At 40.1% G+C, this 27,684-nt stretch overlaps 4 protein-coding genes and 1 pseudogene across 4 annotated transcripts; 2 read left to right on the top strand and 3 right to left on the bottom strand.

Moving 5' to 3' along the window:
• Positions 1-1,302: 1,302 nt before the first annotated feature.
• On the bottom strand, positions 1,303-2,313 carry LOC141714472 (vignain-like; annotated as a pseudogene).
• Positions 2,314-16,147: 13,834 nt separating this feature from the next.
• LOC141714471 (uncharacterized) lies at positions 16,148-17,983 on the bottom strand. The gene is made up of 2 exons (XM_074517990.1): positions 17,155-17,983; positions 16,148-17,091 (listed from the first exon to the last, which is right to left on the bottom strand). The coding sequence occupies exons 1-2, from the start codon at positions 17,981-17,983 to the stop codon at positions 16,148-16,150; spliced, it is 1,773 nt and encodes a 590-aa protein (XP_074374091.1).
• A 3-nt stretch (positions 17,984-17,986) lies between these two features.
• On the bottom strand, positions 17,987-20,560 carry LOC141714470 (uncharacterized). The gene is made up of 2 exons (XM_074517989.1): positions 18,509-20,560; positions 17,987-18,406 (listed from the first exon to the last, which is right to left on the bottom strand). The coding sequence occupies exons 1-2, from the start codon at positions 20,558-20,560 to the stop codon at positions 17,987-17,989; spliced, it is 2,472 nt and encodes an 823-aa protein (XP_074374090.1).
• Positions 20,561-23,522: 2,962 nt separating this feature from the next.
• Positions 23,523-24,380, top strand: LOC141714469 (uncharacterized). Its single transcript, XM_074517988.1, has one exon. It carries the CDS (start codon positions 23,523-23,525, stop codon positions 24,378-24,380), a length of 858 nt encoding a protein of 285 aa, XP_074374089.1.
• A 2,881-nt stretch (positions 24,381-27,261) lies between these two features.
• Positions 27,262-27,642, top strand: LOC141714468 (secreted RxLR effector protein 161-like). The gene has a single exon (XM_074517987.1). It carries the CDS (start codon positions 27,262-27,264, stop codon positions 27,640-27,642), a length of 381 nt encoding a protein of 126 aa, XP_074374088.1.
• The last annotated feature ends 42 nt before the right edge of the window (positions 27,643-27,684 follow it).

The following is a 27,684-nucleotide window of genomic DNA, read 5'->3' as shown; positions in this document are numbered from 1 at the left end:
CAAGCCCTGTTTAAGGCGCTCCCCATTAAGTAATACTAGGAAATTGTTTATACAGATTTTATTAAGACATAAAAGAGAAATTCCAATCCCATTTTCAATGACATATGGAATTTGGGGGGTAGTTGTTATGCCCGAAAATTGGTATAAACAATATTGAGATTGAGATTGATAAAATAGGCAAAATCGAAGGAGAAATGCCTGAAATCTAGGAAAAGATAAGATTAACTTTCCATAAAAAGATAGTAGGCGCGCCCTATGTAATGAAGACGCGCCTTATTATGAAAGGAATGGATGGGAAATTGTAATCGTCCATATAACGGACGGCGCGCCCATAAAAGAGAGAGAAGGCGCGCCCTGTGGCTGTGAAAATGGTAGAGGATTATTAGAATGGTTCCTTCCAAGAGGCAGAACTTGGGGTGCGCCATAAGTTGGTAAAATGATTTGGGAAGACCTTAACATGATTACTTGGACGGGTTCTGTGGAAAATTCAAGGAAGATGGAGATGGTTATTATTATCATATTTGATGTAGGTACTCTATTGAAGAACTCCTTCCTGTAGCACATCTACAGGAAAGGCGGTGTCCGTGGTCAGAGATCTCCAGGGGTATTCCTGGACTGAAGACCTCCTCCTGTAGTCAATGGGTGTCGTCATTGGGGATGTGGGATGAAATCCGGTGTGTGCTTTGGGAACTCTGTCTCTGTAGTCAACGGGTGTCCTCGTTGGGAGACTTTGGAGTATCCTGCACTTTGCACCCAAGAGCTTGGGATCACTTGTCCTGTAATCTGGTAGGGGCTCCTTATCGGGGGACAAGGATGCGTCCAATATTTGGGGTGAACCACGGCTATACCTGCATCCGTGGACTAGAGAAACAGCTGGTAGCGGAGGGTTATTCTTGGCCCGGGAGATGCCTCATCCGTGAAGTCTCGAAGCTGCGGACGAGCCTTGGGCCTTTGTGGTTGGGCCTCATCGACGGACATTCCTAAAGCTAGTAGAAGACAGTTTTTAGTAGGTTTCCTACTGGGCCTCGGGATAAGAAATCTAAGCCCATTAGGTTTCTTATTCCCCAAGAACTATGTGGGCTTGATCCTCTATAAATAGGGGTACGTAGGAAAATTGTAAGAAGTCAGAAGCGAGAGCGCAAAGGAACCACCTCTAACCCTAAGCAATCTCAGCCCCCAATATTTATCACCACCAAACACTGTTCATCTTGTCCGACGAATACTGTTCATCGGATCCACTGGTTACTGTTCACGTTTCCGAATAAGAACCGCCATCACAGATCTTGTTTCCGGCTACGAACCTCAAATTTTGTTGCTCCCAAATTCCTCCTTCAACACCTGCGTTGCAATGCCATATAGGCCTTCCGCCGCAGCTATGCTTATTTGCATTGTTTTGTAACCTGCTTCACCCCAACTTGTTCCCCATGAGTTCTTTACCAGCCAGTACTTGGCTCCATCAGCAGCTATACCTTACCCTACAGCAGTCACTCTGTGATCCGACTTGGTTCCACATTGACCTGTAAAGACGCCACTAGAGTAGAATTGCAAGTCGTTACCACTAGCATCAATGGCAACGATGATTGGTTGATTTGCAACAGCTTTCAGCAGTGCACTTTCACTATTTACAGGCACATCCTCGTGCCCGGTTATCGTGGCTGCATGGTTTGCTTCTTTGTTGGCATTGCAAGTTCCATCTGTTCCACTGTAAGGGTAGTTTGTTTCAGTTAAGAGGCCGTAGTTTTGTTGGATGAAGTCAAATGCATTGTCCATAAGACCACCCTCACAACCTTGATCTTCGCCACTAGTATCACAATCAACCAGTTCTTGCTCAGACAGAGAGATCAACTTGCTGGTTTTAAGCTGAGTAATTCCTTCCATAGCTGCCACAGCTGAAAATGCCCGGTAGTACCCTGTAAATTATAGAAGTGTTAAAAGATACAACAAATATATTAGATTGTTAATACTTAATCGTGACATATGATTTCAAGACTTACCACATTGTCCATGGTCCTTAATAGGTGTAACTGTACCTTTTATTCTCCAGTCCATACTAGATGGTACTGCCGTAACATTTTCATATCTAAAAACATTTTCCGTAACATGTCTGCCGTAGCACAGACATGGCTCTTGAATTGTTTCGTAAGGTCTGCAAATTCATTGACCCCTAGTTTGTATGGTTTTTTATTGGCTTTATTAAATGTCTAGTCTACCCCTTGATTTCTGCATTATATAGGTGGTCATGAAACAATTTTATTTGGTTTTTTGGATATGCTACACAAATTTGTTGCATCAGCATGCCTGACACGGCAACATTATCTGAAAAGGATTCCTGTAATATTGTATGGATTACTAAGGTGCTAGATTAAAGCAGTTTACATGTGAAACAGATTTAGATGTGCTTGGAATGATCCATATTTTGTGAATGGTACTTGTTTACTTTTCTTTTTTTCATTTTTTTTTGCAAAACAAGATTACAACAAAAATATTATAGCTTCGAAATATCAATTCAATATTAAAACATGAGCAAACACAAAACATATTACTACAATTTACAACCAACTCACAAATCATAACTCATTCAGACCAAACATCAAACACTTAAAGTGCAAACCAAAACTCTCTCAAAATCCAACATCAGAGCTCTTGGGATAACTATCATACTCCAACTTAACATTCAAAGTAGCACGAACAGCTTTAAACTTCAACCTCAAGCTCTTCAAAACATCAGTAGCCAACTCATTCTCAGGATCATTTTAAAGGGCCGTCGAGGATCTGAAATAAACCTTGTTGTTACCTTTATAACAGCACTTCATTTTTATGCTCCTGGAGTATAAACTTAAACTTTCAGAGATTTACATTCAAGTGTAGTACTTACTAAACTCTTAAGACCATTGGAAAATGGCTGTATGTTCAAAGACACTGAGGCCGTTAAACAAATTGTTTACTATACGGCCACGGATATAAGAAAATCATTGATAGTGTTACGCCCAGATCCTTTCGGTAACTTGAACAGGCTTCGGCTGCCTTCGAGGTGGCTTCAGCCGTACCTGAAAGTGAAGAGAATGCGAGGGTTTGTGCCCCTGATTCACCTCTGATGTGAGAATCAGAAAGTCGGGTAATAATATAAGAAAAGCAGAGTGTTTACGAGAATGTGTGTATATTTTGTCTTACTTCACAAGGGTTTTTATACCCAATTCTACTTTGAATGTCATCCGTTACCAAAAATTAAGGAGGGAGTGAAATGGGGGCGTTATGTCCCTTGTTCTGTCCAACGGTCTGCAAGTAGTGGGCCTCGGCCTGGACTTTCGTGGGCCTTCGTTTCTCGGGCCTGGGGGTCCTTCGGCCCAGTACCTTAACTGCTTATTGGGCCTTCATTCAATGGGCCTGGTTGGGCCTATAACCAACATGTCCCTGTCCTTCGGCTGGGCCTTCGGGTCAGCCGACGGACACCGGTCTCGGCCCATATTGGGGCGAAGAAACCCTAGGGCGATTGCTTCAGTTCTGCCTCGATCTTCGGTCGTACACGTGGCAAGCTTGTGGGGACTTGTAGTGCATTAATGTGACAGCTGTTGGCACGTCGTTCCATGGCTCAATCTCAGCCGTTGAATATCAACCGTTTTGATCTGGGACGTCTATTTCAAAAACCCCCAAACGTCGCTTTTCTGAATTCATTTTAGGCGCCTATATAAGCCCATTTATGCATTTTCTTTTCTTTTCATCACTTTTAGTTTCTCCATACACGGTGACAAATTGAGGTGAATCTTTCAATCACGGGCAACAGCAACTCCGTCTTCCCAGATCATCCCATTTCAATCCAAGAACATCTCCAGATAAGTAAGTCCTTTTTCTTGTTTTCCAGTTTTAAATTTGCATGCCGGTTTCCTGTGTTTTAGGATATTTTCATGTGGACTTAGAGGTTTTGTGCGTGTTCCATTGTGTTTTTTTAGGGGGTTTTGGGAATTTCTGGGTAGGTAATAGAATTTTCTCCGGGTTTTACTAATTTGAGGGGGCCCCATGGGTTTAAAGATGGCATGCGAGGTGTTTTCTGACCAAGTACGTGTTGGATTTTTAACGCAGCGGGGGCATGGCAAAACACTTTTACTCATATAAAATCCAAATAAAAGCATATAAATCATGAATAAAAATTCGAGGGATTGAATCTAACCTTTTAAAATAATTCGGAGACAACGATAAGAGATCCTTAGCAGTTGCTCCTCAAGTACGAAGCACTCCACCGGTATTCACCAAGAAAACGATGTTAAGGAGGAGGAAGGAGGTGGAGAGAATTGGGTTTTCCAAACTTTTTGGGTTTTCGGGTTCGATGTGGGTTCGAATAAAATTAGGGTCTATAATAGTGTATTTATAGGCAAAATTTTCAGCTGAAATTTTCCCATAAATATTATTATTATTATCCCATTTATTATTCTCATTAATAATTAAAACACCTTTTAATCATTAATCCTTTTTCTAAACACTTTAGAAATAATTCTCTCTCTTGATTTAATTTCCAAAAATTAAATCCTTTAATTAATAATATTAAGAACTTTTCTTAATTAATTTATAATCAATTAAATCTCATTTAATTAATTATTAAATTTGCCAATCAATTATTTATTTCATAAATAAATAATTATTAGCCATTATTAATTAATTCCTCCACCATTAAATCATTCTCTTTTTATGGTGTGACCCTGTAGGTTCAATATTAAGCCGGTAGTAGAAATAAATAATAATAAAACTATTTTATCATTATTTATATAAATTCTCTAATTTATTAAATATGATTAATTAATTAATCACATTTATTCTACATCGTGAGGGATACTTCTCAGCATATCGCGACTATCCGGATAATATGAATTCACTACTTAGAATACCAAGAACCTGTCAGTGAATAGTTACCGTACAATAAACTCCTTCTACCCTACAATGTCCCGATTAAATACAAGGCATGGATCTCGTGTTAAGCCTATCTAATTCAATCACTTGCTTACCATTTACTATGCGTAGTTCTATGCAAATTAGAAACTCCTTTCTAATTTCACTCACTCTGACCAGAGATTCCTGAACTAGCATAAGTGGATCAGCCTTGAACATTCGCTTCCTTCACTGGAAGGGGTAGATCCTTTATTGATCATACACTATCTTCGTGTACAAATTCCTATACCCAGAAGAGCCCTAATAATTATCCCTGGAGACTAAGAACTAAACCAAAGCATAGTTCAGTGTACACAAGATGACTATGATGACCTCAAGTCTAAGGATACTTGTACAACTATCACTAGGTGAACAACTGCTGACACGTGAGTGAACTCCATCAGTTGTTCAGTTGTGCGAGTCATGTTCAGTGAACTTATTCCATAATAAGCACCTACATACTAGCTATAGTGTCACCACACAAATGTCTATGAGAACAGATATCCTTCATAATGAAGCAAGCCTAGTATGTACCGATCTCTGTGGATTACTAATTACCAGTTAGTAATCCTATGATCAGGAACTATTTAAGTTTAGAGTTATCATCTTTTTAGGTCTCACTATTATGATCTCATCATAATCCATAAAAAGCTTTACTCTAAACTATGGTATATCTTATTTAAACACTTAAATAGATAGAGCCCGTAATAAAAACATAACAAGTCTTTTATTAATATCAATGAAATCAAAACAGATTACATAAAGAGTTATTCCTAAATCCTAATACATGATTGGACTTAGGACATATTCCTTTCAATCTCCCACTTGTACTAAAGCCAATCACTCTGGTATCTAATACCCATCCTGTCATTATGACGATCAAAGTGACTTTCATAAAGTAGCTTTGTGAGTGGGTCTGCTATGTTGTTATGTGTGTCAACTCTATTTCAATACAATACAAGAAATGTTATCGCGCTCCCACTTACTCTTTTGTAGACGCATGGTTCATCTACGCTTTTGATAAAATCAAACTCTTTGATTATCTCATCAAAATGAATGTTCCATCTACGAGAAGCTTGCTTTAAACCACATATGGTTCGCAGTAGCTTACACACTAGGTTTTCATTTCCCTTGGAAAGAAAACCATCTGGCTAATTGCCAGATCTCATAGTCGTAGTAAGCAGCAATCGCAAGCAAAATCCGAACTGATTTTAACAGGGCTACAGGTAAAAGGTTTCATCAAAGTCAATCCATTGCCTTTGTTTGAATCCTTTTGCCACAAGCCTGGCCTTATAGGTCTCCACCTGGCCATCTGCTATAATCTATCTTTTGTATACCGTATACATAGATTCCATTCTGGATTTCATGGCACTATGTCATTTCTCTGAGTCAACACTACTCATAGCCTCATTATAGGTCACAGGGTCGTCATCATCAATGATCGACAACTCATTGTCATTCTCAATGACAAGGCCATATTACCTCTCAGGTCGGCGAGACACTCTCCCTGATCTATGAATGGGCTGTTCCACAAAAGGTTGTCCAGTCAGAACAAGTGTTTCCACTTGATCCGTAGTAGTTTGTGCTTCTTGAACTTCATCAAGTTCAATTTTGCTCCCACTGTTTCCTTCAAGGATAAACTCCTTTTCCAAGAAGGTAGCATGTCTGGATACAAACACCCGATGATCGGTGTAAAAGTAATACCCTAAAGTCTCTTTAGGATATCCTACAAAACTACATTTTACGGATCGAATTCCAGCTTATCTGGGTCAACTTACTTGACATAAGCTTGGACATCCCCAAATCTTAACGTGTTTAAGACTCGGTTTCCTTTCTTTCCATATCTCATACGAAGTTTGAGGAACAGATTTTGGAAGGCACCTTATTCAGTAATATGCTGAGGTTTCCAATACATAACCCCATAGGAATACTGGAAGATTTGCATAGCTCATCATGGACCGAACTATGTCTAACAAAGTTCGATTTCTCCTTTCAGATACCAATCTGGAGGAGTCCACTGGGAGACTATACCATTTACTTTGAGATAATCTAGAAACACTCCATTAAAGTATTCACCACCTCGATCTGATCAAAGAGTTATAATACTATGTTTGGTTGTTTCTCCACTTCATACTTATATTCTTTGAACTTTTCAAAGGCCTCAGACATGTGTTTCATCAAACACATATCCGAATCCAGATCTATCATCTATGAAAGTAATGAAGTATGAAAATCCACCCATGGCTTGCGTAGACATTGGTCCACATACATCTGTGTGTACCATTCCTAGCAAATTTGCAGCCCTCTCTCCATGTCCACTAAATGGAGACTGCAGTGCCACTATGAAGTGAGATTTTCATCATCCCTTTTCTTTTATTAGTTTGTTCAATCTAAAGTAAATTATGTCACATATATATACAGACCATTATTTAAAGCACCACGTCCATAAAGAATATTATCTCTAAGAATAGAACATTCATTATTCTCAATAATAAATGAAAATCCAGCCAAGTCTAACATGGGAATAATATTCCTCACAATCGAGGGAACAAAATAACAATTATTTAAAATAATAGTCTTGCCCGTAGGCATATGAATGAAATGATTCTACATCTTCAGCAGCAACTCTTGCTCCATTTCCATCAGTAGAATCACCTCCTCTTCCTCAAGAGTCCTACTTCTCCTTGGTCCCTGCAACAAATTGCAGATATGAGAACCACAGGTGGTATCTAATACCCAAGTAGAAATTTGATATAATGACATATTCACTTCTATCATGAACATACCTGAATCAGAAGCGGTAGTCTCACTACCCTTCTTCTTCTTCAATTCTGCAAGGTAAACCTTGCAGTTCCTCTTCCAGTGCCCCACCTTGTTACAGTGAAAGCAAACAACTTTGCTCTTGGGGTCTTCAGCTTTTGGTGGAACCGGCTTTTCTTCACCTACTTTCTTCTTCTTGGAAGAGTTCCTCTTTCTTTTCTTAGGATTGGAACCTTCACCAATTAGAAGAACAGAACTCTTCTTAGGGGGGAAATTCGATTCCGCAGTCTTCAACATGTTGTGGAGTTCAGGCAGGCTGATATCCAACTTATTCATCTGAAAGTTCACAACAAACTGCGAGAACGAACTCGGAAGCGATTGCAAGACCAGGTCTTGGCTCAGCTCCCCATCCATAACAAAACCAAGTTGTCCAAGACGTTCAATCAAATTGATCATCTTAAGTACATGGTCATTCACAGATGATCCCTCAGACATCCTAAAACCGAACAGCTCCTTCGATATCTCATATCGAGCTGTCCTCCCCGCCATATCATACAACTCTTGTAGATGAATGAGGATAGTGTGAGCATCCATATGCTCATGTTGCTTCTGTAGCTCAATGTTCATGGAAGCTAGCATGATGCATTGAGCAACATTTGCATCATCTATCCACTTACGATACACAACATGTTCATCATTATGTGCATCACTAGCAGGTTCAGTAGGCTTAGGTGAGTCAATCACGTATTCCAGCTTCTCAATCCTGAGAACAATTCTCAAGTTTCGAAGCCAGTCAGCATAATTAGGACCAGTCAATTTGTGAGCATCTAGTATACTCCTGAGTGATAGTGCAGAAGACATAACGTACAAAGTAAATCTGTAAATGATAAACACATAACAACACTTAGCAAATATTCGATTTCATTTCAAAACACTATATGAATCGGGTCTTTATTCATAAGTGGCTCCCACTAGTTTTCTTAATTTATTCAACCCCCTACGTGAAAAATTAAGCATTCATAATGCTAGTGAGAATAGGGATCCTACATTCCATTACACAACCCCGGCTGTAGCACGAACCGCCATGCAATGTTCAATAGGCAGACAACTTTTGTCAATTACATCTCATGTCATTCCCTAATCAAACTTTAGCCTCTTGAATAATTGAGTCTCGGCTGTAGCACGACAAACTCAATATTCTAAGTCAAGTCTAACCCAACATTCCGTACAGTTGAATCAGTCCCCAAAGGCCCACGGCTGTAGCATGTACCGACCTTTAGATTCTTATTCAATGTACACATCTCTATGTAATAGACAAGTATTTCTTATTTCGAAATCAAAGCCCTCGGCTGTAGCACGAACCGACAATGATTCAAAAATAAGAACTACTTTTCTATCATGTTGGAAGGCTATGACCGACACAAGCCCGTTGTGTCATTGGCCAATTACTACTTGATATTATTTAATTTTAGAGGGATTATATTACGTTACAATCATAATCATATTATAAAGAGATTCTTCCTTTTAAATTAAATATTTCAAATCAATAATCAATAATCAGATGATTCCCAGATCGGGTGGAGCATTGTCAAGAGGCGTCACTTAATAACCCTTTCTTACAGATAGAAATCTGTTATTGACAGAATCATCCTTTCTCTCATATCAAAAATTCATATTCAATTACGTGTTTCATAAACACAAGAATCTCATGATTGTATTCATAATATTATTATTAAGGTTATGAAACAATTTCACTATACTAGGTTGTCTAACAAACGCCTTATGTTTATTTAAGTTCACCTAAATCTATCATCGCATGATAAACTAAGCATATATCACATATATCAACATGAATAAACATCAAGGTAGGCATGTTACATCATCCATCATATTAGTCTAAGCATTATACATCTCTATGTATCACATGAAGCATTTAAAATCAATTAAAACAATCAAAAACAGCTTTAAAACACTTCATGGAAATATAAACAGTTCAACACTTTTATATAAACTAAAATTGATCACTCCATTAGATCTGTCTCGGAAAAACGAATCCAACGGTATATTGCACGCCCAAAACGGAGTTACGTAACTCCCAGAAAATCAATTTTAATATCAACAGACGGGCTGTAACGCATTACAGGAACGCGTTACAAGCCCTGTAACGCATTCTGGTGATGCGTTACACCCCTTTTAAGCCATTAAAGGGTGTAACGCATTCCGTAAATGTGCCACAGGTGTGTATCGCATTCCCGGAATGCGTTACACCCCTATTTTTGTTTTTTATTTTTTTTTCAGCAGCCGACATAATTCTTTCTCGGAAACCGCGCCGCACCTGACATCTGACTTGTGCTTTTCTGTCTCCGTGCAATTAACAGCAGCAGCAGATAACAGCATGTACAGCATATACAGATATATACATACATACAATTCATATATATATATATGATTTATTTAATTACGAATTTAATTGATACAACTTCAAAAATTCATAATAAAAAATCTATACATCATAAAATTATGAAAAAAATACCCAGACGATCTACAACACTTGTAGAACCCAGATCAACATTCAAAATTATTCTGAGAAACGATTTCTCATCAGGCAAAATTAATCCATGATATAACTTGTAAAAATCATAATTAATTCATACAAGCACATAAAATTCTGAAATTTTTACCACAGATCTATATGCATACAACATATGCTCTGATACCATTGTTGGATTTTTAACGCAGCGGGGGCATGGCAAAACACTTTTACACATACAAAATCCAAATAAAAGCATATAAATCGTGAATAAAAATTCGAGGGATCGAATCTAACCTTTTAAAATAATTCGGAGACAACGATCAGAGATCCTTAGCAGTTGCTCCTCAAGTGTGAAGCACTCTACCGGTATCCACCAAGAAAACGATGTTAAGGAGGAGGAAGGAGGTGGAGAGAATTGGGTTTTCCAAACTTTTTGGGTTTTCGGGTTCGATGTGGGTTCGAATAAAATTAGGGTCTATAATAGTGTATTTATAGGCAAAATTTTCAGCTGAAATTTTCCCATAAATATTATTATTATTATCCCATTTATTATTCTCATTAATAATTAAAACACCTTTTAATCATTAATCCTTTTTCTAAACACTTTAGAAATAATTCTCTCTCTTGATTTAATTTCCAAAAATTAAATCCTTTAATTAATAATATTAAGAACTTTTCTTAATTAATTTATAATCAATTAAATCTCATTTAATCAATTATTAAATTTGCCAATTAATTATTTATTTCATAAATAAATAATTATTAGCCATTATTAATTAATTCCTCCACCATTAAATCATTCTCTTTTTATGGTGTGACCCTGTAGGTTCAATATTAAGCCGGTAGTAGAAATAAATAATAATAAAACTATTTTATCATTATTTATATAAATTCTCTAATTTATTAAATATGATTAATTAATTAATCACATTTATTCTACATCGTGAGGGATACTTCTCAGCATATCGCGACTATCCGGATAATATGAATTCACTGCTTAGAATACCAAGAACCTGTCAGTGAATAGTTACCGTACAATAAACTCCTTCTACCCTACAATGTCCCGATTAAATACAAGGCATGGATCTCGTGTCAAGCCTATCTAATTCAATCACTTGCTTACCATTTACTATGCGTAGTTCTATGCAAATTAGAAACTCCTTTCTAATTTCACTCACTCTGGCCAGAGATTCCTGAACTAGCATAAGTAGATCAGCCTTGAACATTCGCTTCCTTCACTGGAAGGGGTAGATCCTTTATTGATCATACACTATCTTCGTGTACAAATTCCTATACCCAGAAGAGCCCTAATAATTATCCTTGGAGACTAAGAACTAAACCAAAGCATAGTTCAGTGTACACAAGATGACTATGATGACCTCAAGTCTAAGGATACTTGTACAACTATCACTAGGTGAACAATTGCTGACACGTGAGTGAACTCCATCAGTTGTTCAGTTGTGCGAGTCATGTTCAGTGAACTTATTCCATAATAAGCACCTACATACTAGCTATAGTGTCACCACACAAATGTCTATGAGAACAGACATCCTTCATAATGAAGCAAGCCTAGTATGTACCGATCTCTGCGGATTACTAATTACCAGTTAGTAATCCTACGATCAGGAACTATTTAAGTTTAGAGTTATCATCTTTTTAGGTCTCACTATTATGATCTCATCATAATCCATAAAAAGCTTTACTCTAAACTATGGTATATCTTATTTAAACACTTAAATAGATAGAGCCCGTAATAAAAACATAACAAGTCTTTTATTAATATCAATGAAATCAAAATAGATTACATAAAGAGTTATTCCTAAATTCTAATACATGATTGGACTTAGGACATATTCCTTTCAGAACGTTCTTCGGGATTTCTTGGTTTTAGAACGTCTTTCGGGGGCCGACCCAGGGCGTAAACATGTGGTCCGGAGTCTGAGATATTTGCCAAAGGATCTGTAGGCAAGAACATTCTTCGGGATGGCTTGCCCCAGGAACAACCTTCGGAAACCGCCTCCGAGGTTCTGGTTCGCTCGGTCCTGGGACGTGTACTCGGTTTTTTATTTTTTCCTTTTCTGTGTGCTAATCTGAGTACATGGACTAATGTCTCTCTGTTCCTGATACAGGGACATGGACCGAGCAAACCGCCCCCTAGATTCTTGGGACCCTTTGACGAACATCTTGGCGGGAACGTCTTCCATTCGCCCCAAATGGACGGGACGGGCCCTTTTTAGTTCGCCTGCCGACTATCCCGCAGCCAATAATCGATCAGAACTGACGAAGGGACGCGTAGTTCAGATGTACGAGTATTATTCCATCCCTCGAGGGTTTTGTTGGTTGTATGCGCCGAGGGAGGGCGAAAGGATCTACGATACTCCCGGGGTGCCAGATAGATATGGAGGCTGCACTGTAGGGGTTTCAGAAGCGGCCTTCAAGTGTGGCTTGCGGGTGCCTCCGTTGAAGTTGATCAAGCACCTTTTCTTCTAGATGGGCATCGCCCTCGAACAGATGGACCCGAACGGGTTCATCCATATTAACTGTTTCTATAATAGATGTCTTCACACCGGGATCGCACCCAACACTCGTTTATTCTTGTATCATTACGACTTTCGGAAGAATCCGAAGAGTCCCGGTTTCTACACCATCACCCGTCGAGCAGGGCGACCTGATTGGATGGTGACCAATTCGAACAATAAATCCACTCACACTCATTGGTGTTATGTGAGTGGTCCAAAGTTGGCGGCCATGTCGGTTTGGCGAGATGTGAATCCCTCGCTGCTTCTTATGCCGAGCCTGACCTTGGAGGAGAAGGAGAATTACACAGCGTTAGTAGACGTCAACGTGAAGAAGCTAGGTCCCGGAGAGTTTCGGGACAAGGACTGGCTCTTCAGCTTGTGGGGTGGGGGTAACAAAACTTCTTCCTTTGTTTTTTCTTTCATTAGTTTTGTCCCATCACCTATGTATTTATTTTTCCTTGTTATGCATTTGATTATATACACTCGGACTAACTTGTTTCCCCTTTGTATTTTAGTGTCTTCGAGAGAGGCTTTGATCGAGAGGAAAAAGGCCAGGGCGGCCGAAAAGAAGACGGCTGAGGAGGCGGCGAAGAAGGTCGCCGATCAGGAGGCTACGCCAGATCCTTCGGAGGGCACAGGCGAGAGGGCTCAGACCGAAAGGGCTCCGTCGCCCCGCCAATCTCATGCGGCTTCTGAGGCCGAGGAGGGGGACGACCTGGAGTACATGGGAGAGGGAAACCCTTTCAAGAGGACCCGGAGCAAGGAGGGGATTGTGCGCTCTTATCTCCCAGGGTGGGGCGTGCTCACGTCCGACCATATTGTGTATCCAGCCCGGCAATCCACAAAGGAGGTGGCTTCGGACCTATGTCATGGCCTCCAGCTTCCGGTCGATCTTCCGACCTTTGCTTCGGCCTCTGCTACCGAGGCCTGCACGGAGCTTCTGTCCTTCCTGTCCCTAGTACGTTTCTTAATCTCCCCTTTTTATTTTTCATCCATCTTTTTCCCTTCGGCACCTTTTAGTAATATTTTTTGTCTTGTCTTTTTACAGGCTGCTCCTTGGGCCGCAGCTGTGGAGGATAAAGTTAAGGACATGGAGACTCGGATGACTGAGGTGAAGGAGTTGGAGAGGAGGGCCATGGCGGCCGAGGAGGAACTCGTAAGGGTAAAAGCCCAGAACGAGGTCGAGGCCACCGTGCTGAAGGAGGACAGATCTCGGCTGGAGACTGAACTGGAGAAGGCGAACCAGAGGATCTCCCACCGGAACGTCCAGCTGAAGAGGTCACGAAAGGAGCTTCGGAAGAAGCAGAAGCAGCTGGACCTGACGGAGGAGCGCTGCTTACAGTTCGGCGCTGACTATGTCCTGGAGAAGGCCCATGGCCTGAACTGGGATTATAAGCAGTTGCTGGACGACAGCCTGGAGGATCCTATCGGTCGGCCAGCAGTCGAAGTCCCTCCTGTCTCCTCCGGCGATGACGAGGAGCTCCCGGATGAAGACCTTCAAGCCTAAGCCTTCAGCACTGAGGTGCTTGATATGACGGAAGATGATCTTGTTGCGAAGTTTGCCGTTGGTATTTCCATGGTCGTACCCAACTATTGCAGAGGCATTCTTCGTTGATCTTCTTGTATTTTTATTTTTTGTAATCGTACTCTTTTTGTAATTGGTACTCCTGCCTTTGAGCTTTTGTAATTTAACTAGCCTTCGGGTTTTTATATTTTAATGCATCTTTCGTCTTTCGTCAGCATTGTCTTACTATATTTAATAGTTGTATCTTTGGCTTCATTCACCTTAACAATTAAAATGAATCGCCTCTTCGGTATTATGGATGCCTTAACTATTTTAATGAAATGAATTGTATTTTTGGCTTCATTCGCCTTAATAATTTTAATAATTTGAATAGAATGAATCGTATCTTCGGCTTATTCATTCGCCTTAACGATCTTATCTAATTGTATCTTCGGCTTTATCTACCCTAACAATTTTAATAAAATGAATTGTATCTTCGGCTTTATCTGCCTTAACAATTTTAATGAAGTGAATTGTATCTTCGGCTTTATCTGCCTTAACAATTTCAATTTTAATAAAATGAATCGTATCTTCGGCTTATTTATTCGCCTTAACGATTTTATCGAATTGCTGCCTAATTACCCCCTACGGCCCCAAGGGTTAAAGGCCGAAGTTGACTTCGGGCTGTTAATCCTTTTTACTGGATGTAGGTGAAGGAACAGAGATGTTGATCTCAGTGATTGCCCCTAGATCAGCATGTCATGGTGAGGAGGTCTTCTTCGGGATTGCCCCTAGACCTGGTTTTGGGTTACCATGTTCTTCTTTTGATCGCCCCGGGACAGGGGTTCCTTAGGCCTTTTTAATATCAAATGATTAAGGGAAGACAAATGATAGGGCGTTATTCCAGGATTGCCCCTTAAGGCCCTTAATTCATGTTTACCAATTGCCCCTTTTGTTACATGTTTAATTATCGAATTGGATAAGGGCGGCGGCCGAATGGTTTATCTTCTTCAGGATCGCCCTCAGATAATACTCGGCCGGCCGCGGCATGTGCAAATAGAGAAATATGACAGAATATGCTTCTTTGTTTAGCCGAATTGTTTACCTTTTTCGAATAGAATTCAAATACAAACTTTTAAAGAAATTTCTTACTGATAAAATTTTCGAAGGAGACTGGCATGCCAAGTGTTTTTGATTGCCTCGCCGGACAGCATTTCAAGCTTGTACGTTCCCGGGCGAATGAACTCGATCACCTTATAAGGCCCTTACCAGTTGGGCTGAAGCTTTCCTTGTTTGGCCGGCATGGATGCGGCCAACTCCCTTAGGACTAGGTCTCCTATTCCGAAGGACCTTTTCTTCACATTGGAGTCATAGTATTGTGCTGCTTGTAGTAAATACCTTATGTTCCTTTGATGTACAGCTTCTCTTTCTTCCTCCAGTAAGTCTACGTTTACCTTCAACCCGAAACTATTAGTTTCCACATTGTCGGTCTCGTTTCGGTATGATTCCAACCCACTTCAACAGGAACTAGGGCCTCGGTTCCATAGGCCATTTTGAAAGGAGTTTCTCCCGTTGATGTCTTAGGGGTGGTTCGGTAAGCCCATAAGATCCAAGGGAGTTCTTTCGCCCATCTTCCTTTGGCCTCGCCCAGCCTCTTTTTTATTCCTCGGAATATCACTTTGTTTGCCGCCTCGATTGCCCCATTTCCTTGCGGCTGGGCGACTGAGCTAAATTTCTGTTCAATTCCGAAATGGTGCAAAAACTTGCGGAATTTGCTTCCAATAAACTGAGTTCCATTATCTGAGATGCATGTTTTTGGAATGCCAAATCGGAGAATGACCTATTCCAGGAAGAACTTTTTTGCGGCTTCTTCGGCTGTGGAGGACAGAGGACGGATTTCGACCCATTTGGTCATTAGTCGATGGCGATTATGCAGTACTTCGCTTGCTTCGTGCTAGTGGACAGTATGCCAACTATGTCCACGGCCCATACGGCGAATGGAATAGGGCTTAGTACAGAGGTCATTTCTTCTGGGGGCTGTTTCGGGACGGTGGCGAACAGCTGGGACTGTACATACCTTTTTGCATAGTCGCTGGCATCGGCCCTCAGAGTGGGCCAGAAGAATCCCTGTTGGAGAATTTTAAAGGCGAGCGACCGGCCAGCTAGGTGCTCGCCGCAAATTCCTTCGTGCACTGCCTCCAGAGCCTGTTGCTGTTCTTCGTTGTTCAAACAGCACAGAAGGGGTTGACTGACTGATCGGTGATACATCTGCTCATTGATTACAGTGTAGTTCGATGCTCTATATTTAATTTGCAGCGCCTCCTTTAGGTCGGGTGGTAGAATGCCTTTCTCCAAAAAGTTCCTGAGGGGGGTCATCCAGTCGCTCCCCTGGTGGATTTCAAGACATTCTTTCTTTTCGATCGAAGGCGTCTTGGCTTCAGTGAGGTAAATAGAACCAGTTAAGTTCTGTGTCTCGGCCGAAGCTAGCCTGAAAAGGGCATCTGCCCTAGAATTGTTCTCTCTGCCAATTTGACTTAGTTCAAAGGTTTCAAATGATAAAGAAGCATCACGTACCTTGGCAGCATACGCTTTCGTTCGGGGATCTCTTTGCTCATATTCCCCTGTGAAGTGTTTCACGACCAACATGGAGTCGCTGAAGGCCCTTAGGTGTTTTTCCTCAAGGCTTCGGGCCAGCTTCATCCCTGCGAAATGGGCCTCATATTTGGCCTCATTATTTGTCAAAGGGAAGTCGAACCTTATGGCTTGGCATATCTCAAATCCTTCGGGGCTGGAGAGGATCAAGCCGGCCCCACACTTTTTTCCGGCTACTGGCCCATCTACAAAAAGCTTCCACCTTCCTGAGATCCGGATTAGTTGTTCATAAGGTTAAAGATCCTTCGAGCCCGAGAATGTGCATTTACCCATGAAGTCGGCCAAAGCCTGGGCCTTAACTGCCGTTCGGGGAACGTATTCGAGATCAAATTCCCCGAGTTCGATTGACCATGCTATGACTCTCCCAGAGGCTTCGGGCCTAGTCAAAATCTTCTTCAGAGGTTGGCTGGTGACAACTTGGACCGTCCGGCCTTGGAAATAATGCCGCAATTTTCGGGAGGCCATAACCAACCCATATGCGAATTTTTCGGCGTTTGGGTACCTTGTCTCTGCGTCCTTGAGGACATGGGACACGTAGAACACAGGATGTTGATTACCTTCATAGTTTTTCACAAGGACGGCCCCCAGAGTTCTGTCAGACACAGCTAGATAAAGCTGAAGAGTTTCCTTTGAATCGGGCCTCATCAAGAGTGGTGCCTTTGTCAAATATTCTTTTACTTCTTCGAACGCCTTTTGGCATTCGGGCCCCCACTCAAAATTCTTTGACCCTTTAAGCACGGCGAAGAAGGGAAGTGCTTTCTCGACTGACCGGGAAATGAAGCGCCGAAGAGCGGCGAGCCGGCCTGTCAATTTCTGTATATCTCTGATGCATTTGGGAGGTTCCATATTGATAACTGCTTCGATCTTCTCTGGGTTCGCCTCTATTCCCCGAGCGCTGACCATGTACCTGAGAAACTTTCCACTAGAGACTCTGAAGGTGCATTTGTTCGGAGTGATCCTCGTGTTGTTCTTTCGGAGCGTTTTGAAGCATTCCTTTAAGTCTTCGGCATGATCTCGGAATAGTGATTTTACTATCATATCATCCATGTATGCTTCCATGTTCCTCCCGATCTGCTCTTTAAAGACCTTGTTCACCATTCACTAGAATGTGGCTCCAGCGTTCTTCAGTCCGAAGGGCATTTTAATATAAGCATAAGTCCCCTTCGGAGTTATGAACGCTGTCTTGGGCACATCCCTATCATTCATAGAAATTTGATGATAACCAGAAAAAGCATCCAAAAAACTAAGTACCTCATATTCTGTCGTTGCGTCTATCAGTTGGTCGATGTTAGGCAAGGGATAGTGATCCTTCGGACATGCCTTATTGAGATTCGTGTAATCCACGCACATCCTCCATTTCCCATTCGACTTCTTCACAACCACCACATTGGCTAGCCAGTCGGGATACTCGATTTCTTCGATAAATTTGGCTTCTAACAATTTTTCCACTTCGGCTTCTATTAACTTATGTCGTTCGACTACAAATGTCCTCTTCTTCTGCTTTACCGGCTTGGCCTCGGGCTACACATTCAAGCAGTGCGTTACCGTCTTGGGATCCAATTCAGGCATATCTTCCGGCCCCCAGGCGAACACATCATGGTATTTCCGGATGACAGCTATTACCTTTGCCTTCAGATCCGCCCCCATGTTTTTTCCAATCTGAACCATCTTTCCCGAATGGCCCGCGTACAATTCCACTTCTTCGGTCTCTGCTGCGGGTTCGGCAATTGGGCTCGAGAGATCGGCCCCAAATTTTTCCAGCTCGATGTTCAATATTTCACGGCTTCCTCTGGGTTCGGATTCTGCCCGCTTCCTCTTCCCGGTTCCATCTGGTCCTTCATATTCCTGATCCTTCTCAAGGTCTTCGAGCATTATGATTCGGGCGGTTTTCTGATCGCCCCTCATTTCTCCTACCCCTTTTTCAGTGGGGAACTTGAGTTTGAGGTGGGGTATAGACTCCACTACTTCAAAGGTTGATAAGAAGGGCCTGCCAAATATTGCATTGTACGGGCTTTCAATCCGAACCACATAGAACTTCACCAACTTTTTGATGGTATACGGCAACTTGCCCAGGAGGACCGGAAGAGTAATCGTTCCTTCGAACTGAATAGGATGTCCTCCGATGGCATAAAGGGGAGCCTCGTTACAGGGCTCTAGTTGCTCTCCCGCCAAGTTCATCTTACAGTAGGTTATGTGGAACAGTATATTGGCCGAGCTGCCTGTATCCACCATCACTTTCCATATCTTGTTCTGCCCGATGATGGGATTGATGATTAGAGGGTCCTCGTACGGGAGAATGACATCCTCGTAATCTTTAGTGTTGAAGGTCATGGGCATATAGGGCTTTGCCTGTCCGAATTGATACAGATTGTACACCTGTCGGGCATACTTCTTCTTTGCTGTCTTGCTATCCTTATCCAGGATGCTTCCCCCAGATATAGTTTTTACTTCGCCCCTTATCATGTCCCTTCGCTCTGGCTCATCGGCCTCTACTTCCTCCTCTTGGTTCTCCTTCAGCCCCAACCTATCTCTCAGATCTCGGACGAACTGATTAAGCTCACTGTCTTTGATCATGCGCTCAATGAGCTTTTTGAGGCGATAGCATTCATCGGTGTTATGCCCTTTGTCCATGTGATAGTCGCAGTACTTATCGGGGTTTTTCTTGTGGTTCGGGACCTTCATCTTGGCGGGGCAAACAAACCCTGGCTTGCCCTTTATCTCATGGAGAATCTTGGAGATCGGCGCATTCAAAGGAGTGAACACGGCCGAATCTCTATCTCGACGCCGTTTGGCCCCACGATCTGTTTCTTTCCTTCCATCTTTCCTGCTATCCCTCCGGTCAGATCCTGATCTTGAGCCCTCATATCTGTCGGCTTGCTTTGATCGGTCGTCCCTTCTTGAGTCTTTATATCCTCCAATACTTTCCATCTTTCGGCGAATATTCTCGCCTCTTACATATATATCATTCAGGGATTTTGGGGGAAAATCGTAAAGAGATGAGCGAAGCTTTTTACTTTTATAGGGGTCTAGCCCCGCCGTTAGGAAGCCCATTGCTTTGATTTTGTCCAGGTTAGTGACCATCCCCGCTTCTTCCTTGAACCGAGCGAGATAATCCCCCAGCTCTTCATTCGCCCTCTGTCGATAGTGGACCAGGGCTTCAGTATCCTTCGCCTTTCGGCATAGGTGCGAGTAGTACTTTAAGAACTTCCTCTTCAACTGCTCGTAAGACCCGATGGACCGAGGTTTCAGGGATTTGTACCACCTCGAAGCAGACCCTTTGAGATAAGTCTTGAACATTTTGCACAGCATGATATCATTGTGGCCCATCCCAACCATCAGGAGTTCATACTTTTCACAGTGGTCCTCGGGGTCTCCCTTCCCGTAGAACTCGCTCATCTTGGGGAATTGTCTCTCTTCGCCCGGAGGGGGTCGGTATAGCTCAATCTCTTGTGTTACAACAGGTTCTCGATCGGGCCTCCTATCACTAAACAGGGCCTTCTCTAAGCGATTGAGCCTGAGGCGGGATCCATCGGGCTCCTCATCTGAATCAGAAGAGTAAGGTTGGTTAGTCCTCTTCCTTCGGGGATGTGAATCAGAGTCAGACTCATCTTCTTCGTCATATGCCCTACGTTCCCTTCTATCTTTTTGTACTATGCCGGTCTCGTCGGCCCGCATCGCCTCCCTCAAGGTTCGTTCTTGCAGTTCAATTTCCTCCCTCTGTAGTTGCAGGGCTTTCAGTCGGAGCGCATCAGCTTCTCTTTTCTTGGCTCGCGCTTCCGCTTCTTTGTCAATCTAATCAACTTTGGTCTTACCCTTCTCCGCGGCCTTTTCCGCCCGGATCTTTAGGAGTAAGGCCTCTTCTTCAGGGGTTAGTGTGATAACCCCGTCCTCGTCGATTAGGGAGGACGGTTGTCCTTTGTCGGTGAAACCAGGCGGCGGTGAATGTTCATGAATTGTTTCTGTCATAGTCTTGTTCTCAACTTGTAACTCTCATATTTCCCACAGAAGGGGCCAAATGTTACGCCCAGATCCTTTCGGTAACTTGAACAGACTTCGGCTGCCTTCGAGGTGGCTTCGGTCGTACCTGAAAGTGAAGAGAATGCGAGGGTTTGTGCCCCCGATTCACCTCCGGTGTGAGAATCAGAATCTGGCTGTAAAGTAGGGTAATAATACAAGAAAAGTAGAGTGTTTACGAGAATGTGTGTATATTTTGTCTTACTTCACAAGGGTTTTTATACCCAATTCTGCTTTGAATGTCGGCCGTTACCAAAAATTAAGGAGGGAGTGAAATGGGGGCGTTATGTCCCTTGTTCTGTCCAACGGTCTGCAAGTAGTGGGCCTCGGCCTGGACTTTCATGGGCCTTCGTTTCTCGGGCCTGGAGGTCCTTCGGACCAGTACCTTAACTGCTTATTGGGCCTTCGTTCAATGGGCCTGGTTGGGCCTATAACCAACAGATAGAGTGAATTTAGCTTGTATTCCTCAATCATCGATGGGAATCAAAGTATACATACATATACGAGTGTAACCTTCAGGTATATTTCTGTTCATAGCATTAGGTTTTTTTATTTTTTATTTTTGGTCGGGAGTATTAGGTTTTAGTTTAACTGATCATGTTCCGGTAAATCTACCACAGTCCATATAGTAAACAATTTTTGACAATCCATATTATTATAGTATCAAGAGCCTACGTTGTTCTCGCAATAATTTATGATTATGAGAAAATTAAACATGCTAGAATTGGGAGGTGCGAGTATAATTAACATTATATGAATTCATGATATGTGAGGATGACTGACGAGCTGATAATTGTTTCTCGATTGAAAATGATAAAACAAGGCGAATGACGAGCATTTTTCAATTGGAAACGACGATGAGTGACTATATCTGACAGAAAATAACAACAAAAATGATGGATTTAAGAGACAATAATGATCAAATCAATGACAGAGACGACAATAAGGGATAAGATGACAAATACGAGAATGGAGATTTGATCATTATAAAGATATGATTTATTTTCATTATTAAAAAATATTATACTTGTTTACCAAGTCTTATAATCTAATTTATTATATAGTAAATTATTATGAATAAGAATGTGTACATCTTCGTAGCATAATTATCAGGCATGCTCCAAGCGGATAAATGCATAGTGTATGTTAAGGCAGCACATCAATGTGTACTCTACCTGACTACAGTGCACATAAAATTCAAAAAAATTACAAGCTAAATGTGTTCATATACACTGTACTTCAGATGTTAATGTTATTATTTGAATGAACGTACACGACGTTAAAGTGTGTGGGTAAGGAAAAAAATCAAGATTTGTTAGAATATGGATGTCTCTAGAATACTCTAGAACAACCTCTTGACTTGTCAAAGTCATAACTCTTAATTTTTGGTTTTTCAAGTACATGTATTTGACATTTGGATTTCTTTACCTATGTTCATATATTTGGCCTTTGGATTTCTCTACCTATATTCTAGTGAGCCTATAAATAGGACTCAAGTCTCATCTTACAAGATACACACTTGAATGAAATACAATTTCATATGATGTCTTCTCTTTCATATTCATCTTATATATAATATATTTTATATTGTAATACGATATCAGCACGAGTTGCTCAAAACTTTGAAAGGAGTTTGGTTTGCATAAAGTTTAGAAGGAGCAATCTATTATATCCCATTTAAGCCAAAGATATTATCTACATGCATTACAATTTTTTTAGATAATATTATATTATTTTAATCCTCTGGATTGTGTTCTTGGTTGAGTGTTTTTGCTACCCTAAATTCATGCAAACTGGACCTTCTTTGCTTTTTGTTGTTAGTGACTAACATGAGTAAAAAGATTAGATTAAATTTATACTTTTTCTTTTCCACCATGACCTGCCTATCTAGGAATGAAATTTCCAAAATGAAGAGTAGTCATTGGAGCTCCATATTTTGTATGTGTCATGTAAGAATATTAATATATAAAAATGAGTAACCACTAGGCACTAATACTGGATATCTTTATTCATGTGTAATAAATAATAGTGTCTCATTTTTTGTCGCAAACATTTTGATCATGTGTACCTTTTTGTTATAGTTCAGAGTTTGTGTCCATCATTTTGTATATTTATTATTTGTTTTTTATCTAAAACGAGAAATTAATATCAATATTGATGCTAGTCTTGTGCGTATAATTCTTTATTGATTAATTACGTGTTATGCATGATATTATGCACGAAAATCTTTAAGAATAAAAATAATATTTTGTAGGTTATCCTTTGTTAATTTATTTTACTCATTATTTTATGTTCATTATAATTTATAACTAATTTTATTGGAGTAACCTTTGTTCATAATTATTTATTATTGTTGCATGATAAGAGTGGATATTTTTAAAATATTACACTTGTGATTTATTAGTCTTATTATTTGTAATAAATATTTAATATATTTTACTAACACTTTTTGTATAGTTTATAATATGTCAAACTTTACGAAACTGAATTTGAGGCTCTTGATATTACGGGAAAGAATTACTTGTCATGGATATTGGATATCAAAATTCACTTGGCTGCACAAGGTCTTGGAAATACAATTAAAGAGGAAAATCAAAAGACTGAGTCAAACCGCGCAAAACCTATGATCTTTCTTCGCCGCCATCTCCATGAGGCACTTAAAAGTGAATATCTTACGGTGAAAAATCCACTTGAATTGTGGAAAAATTTAAAGGATAGGTATGATCATCAAAATACTGTGATTCTTCCAAAAGCTCGTTATGATTGGATGCATTTGAGGCTGCTAGATTTCAAAACCATCAGTGAATATAACTCCGCACTTTTTAAAATAAGTTCTCAATTAAAACTGTGCAGAGAGAATATTACTGATGTGGATATGTTGGAAAAAACTTACTCAACCTTTCATGCCTCAAATGTACTCCTTCAGCAACAATATCGTGAAAAAGGTTTTACAAAATATTCAGATTTGATTTCTTGTCTTCTTGTTGCTGAACAAAATAATAAGCTTTTGATGAAGAATCATGAGTCTCGCCCCACAGGATCTCGCCCATTCCCTGAAGCGAATGCGGCAATATACAATTATGGGCGTGAAGGAGGGGGTAATCGTGGGCGTGGACGTGGTTTTGCTCATGGACAAGGAACCCGTGGTCGTGGATCTCAAATCCAAAATTACCCTATTTTCAAGTATGATAAATCTAATTCTAACCCGAAGTTGGAGAAAAATATTAATAAAGGAAAAAGGGTTGTTGAAAGTGAATGTTATAGATATGGAATGAAAGGCCATTGGTCACGTACCTGCCGTACGCCAAAACACCTAGCTGACCTTTATCAAGCGTCCCTGAAGGACAAAGGCAATAATGTTGAAACAAATTTAGTTTTCGAAGATAAAGACCATGCAGATAATCTCTTAACAATGACTTATTTGGATACCGCTAATTTTTATGAGACTCCTGACGGCACCACTACCCTAGATGATAAATAGAATGCTTGATGTATTTATTTGCTTTATTTTACATTCGCATGCATATGATTGTATCTCTTCCTAATTATCCTTACTAATTATATATTTATGTATTATAGAAGCAATATGGATTTTTTACATTCTCGTATTGGGCATATAACAAAAGAGGAAGATATTTGTCTTGTAGATAGCGCAACGACCCACACTATACTTAAAAATGAAAAATATTTCACCTCTTTAAATAAATATGAAGGCAATGTATGCACAATTTTCGGGAGTATAAAATTGATCGAAGGCTCCGGAAGAGCTACTATATTACTACCCGAAGGAACAAAATTTATTATAAATGATGCATTGTTCTCCCCAAAGTCACAAAGAAATTTATTAAGTTTTAAAGATATTCGAAGAAATGGATATCACGTTGAAACGGTGAATAAAGGGGATAAAGAATTCCTTTATATTACAAGTATCACTTCGGGTAGCAAATGTGTTATAGAAGAATTGCCAGCCTTTTCTTCCGGATTATACTATACCCATATTCGAAATATTGAGGTAAATGTCACTGTAAACCAGAAGTTTACTGACAAAAATAATTTTGTTATATGGCATGATCGGCTAGGGCATCCTGGATCAATTATGATGCGAAAAATTATTGAGAACTCACACGGGCATCCATTGAAAAACCGGAAGATTTTTCAATCTAATTAATTCTCTTGTGCTTCTTGTTCTCAAGGAAAATTGATTATCAGACCCTCCTTAGCAAAAATTGGAACAGAATCTCCTAAATTTTTAGAAAGAATACAGGGTGATATATGTGGGCCCATTCACCCATCATATGGACCATTTAAATATTTCATGGTATTAATCGATGCATCAACAAGGTGGTCACATGTGTGCTTATTATCATCTAGTAACATGGCGTTTGCGAGACTACTTGCGCAAATAATCCGATTAAGGGCACAATTTCCGGATTATAATATTGGAACAATTCGATTGGATAATGCCGGAGAATTCACATCAAAAGCTTTTTATGAGTTTTGTGCATCAATTGGGATACGTGTTGAACATCCTGTAGCTCATGTTCATACACAAAATGGTCTTGCAGAATCATTATTAAAAGACTCCAACTGATTGCTAGACCATTAATTATGAAAACAAACCTCCCAGTTACAGTTTGGGGACATGCCATTTTACATTCAGTAGCACTTATACGCATCAGACCTACAAGCTATCACAAATTCTCTCCCTTGCAATTGGCCTCCGGAAGAGAGCCTAATATTTCCCATCTTAGAACATTTGGATGTGCGGTATACGTTCCAATTGCCCCACCACAACGCACAAAGATGGGTCCTCAAAGAAAATTGGGAATATATGTTGGTTATGAATCTCTCTCAATAATCAAATATCTTGAACCAATGACAGGTGATTTATTTACTGCAAGATTTACAGAATGTCATTTTGATGAAAATGTTTTTCCAAAATTAGGGGGAGAGATTAAAATTTTCCCTAAATCGGTGGGAGAAAATAAGCAGCTGGAGAAAGAAATTACATGGAATGCACCAATATTGAACATTTTTTATCCTCGTACAAACCAATGTGAACTATAAGTTCAAAGACTAATCCATTTAGAAGGCATAGCAAATCAATTACCTGAAGCATTCAATGATATCAATAGAGTGACTAAATCACACATACCAGCTGAAAATGTTCCTGCAAAAATTGAAGTCTATGAAGGACAAATTATCAAGGAAAATGAGTCAAGACCTCGCATGAAGCGAGGTAGACCAATCGGTTCCAAAGATAAAAATCCTCGGAAAAGAAATGGAGCAAAATATGATGATGCCCAAATAGATGAAATAAAATCTCAAGGAGAGACTCCAGAAGAGACCCGTGACATGAATAACCAAACCCCGGAAGAGGACCAGGTACCTGAAAATATTGAAATAGAAGAGATCTCTATAAATTATGTTGTCACGGGAAAGAAATGGAACCGAAATAACATCATCGTCGATGAAAATTTTGCATATAACTTAGTGCTTGATATAATGATGGAAGACGAGGATCTTGAACCAAAATATGTCGAAGAATGTCGACGTAGGGAAGATTGGCCAAAATGGAAAGAAGCAATTGAAAAGGAATTGAGCTCACTTAACAAGCATGAAGTTTTTGGACCTGTAGTCCGAACCCCTGAAGGGACTAAACCCGTTGGTTATAAATAGGTATTTGTGCGAAAAAGAAACAATAAAAATGAAATTGTGAGATATAAAGCACGTTTAGTAGCTCAAGGATTTTCACAAAGACCAGGCATAGATTATGAGGAAACATATTCCCCTGTAATTGATGCTATAACTTTTCGTTATCTTATTAGCCTGGTAGTTATTGAAAAATTAGAAAAGCGGTTAATGTATGTTGTGACAGCATACTTGTATGGTTCCCTTGAGAAAGATATTTATATGAGGATTCCTGAAGGATTTCGAATGCCTGAAGCATCTAAATTATACTCTCGTGATCTTTATTCTATTAAGTTATAAAGATCCATATATGGATTAAAACAATCTGGTCGAATGTGGTATAAGAGGTTAAGCGAATATTTACTAAGAGAAAATTACAAGAATGACCCTATTTGTCCATGTATTTTTATAAAGAATACAGAATCTTCATTTTCTATAGTGGTTGTGTATGTTGATGATTTGAATATCATCGGAACTCCTGAAAAGCTTCAGAAAACAGTTGATTACTTAAAAGCAGAATTTGAAATAAAAGATCTTGGGAGAACAAATCTTTGCCTTGGATTACAAATTGAACATCTTCCAAATGGAATTTTTGTGCATCAATCATCATACACAGAAAAGATCTTGAAACGGTTTTACATGGACAAATCACATCCATTTAACTCTCCAATATGGTTGTTCGATCACTTGATAAGAAAAAGGACGTATTCCGACCAAAGGAGGAAAATGAAGAGATACTCGGTCCTGAAGTACCCTATCTCAGTGCTATAGGCGTGCTTATGTATCTTGCTAATAATACACGACCCGATATAGCATTTTATGTGAATCTATTAGCAAGACATAGTAACGCCCCAACTCGGAGGCATTTGTATGGTGTTAAACATATTTTTCGGTATCTTCGAGGCACAACTGATATGGGTTTATTTTATGCTAATAAATCCAAAGCAGTGCTAACGGGGTATGCAGATGCAGGATATTTATCCGATCCAGATAAAGCTCGATCACAGACAGGATATTTGTTCACTTATGGGGATACAGTCATCTCATGGTGATCATTGTTTATTAAACAATCTTTGGTTCCTACCTCTTCTAAT

This window comes from Apium graveolens, chromosome 3, assembly GCF_009905375.1.
Source record: "Apium graveolens cultivar Ventura chromosome 3, ASM990537v1, whole genome shotgun sequence".
Classification (NCBI taxonomy): Eukaryota; Viridiplantae; Streptophyta; class Magnoliopsida; order Apiales; family Apiaceae; genus Apium; species Apium graveolens.
This window is presented reverse-complemented; position numbering and strand designations above follow the sequence as displayed.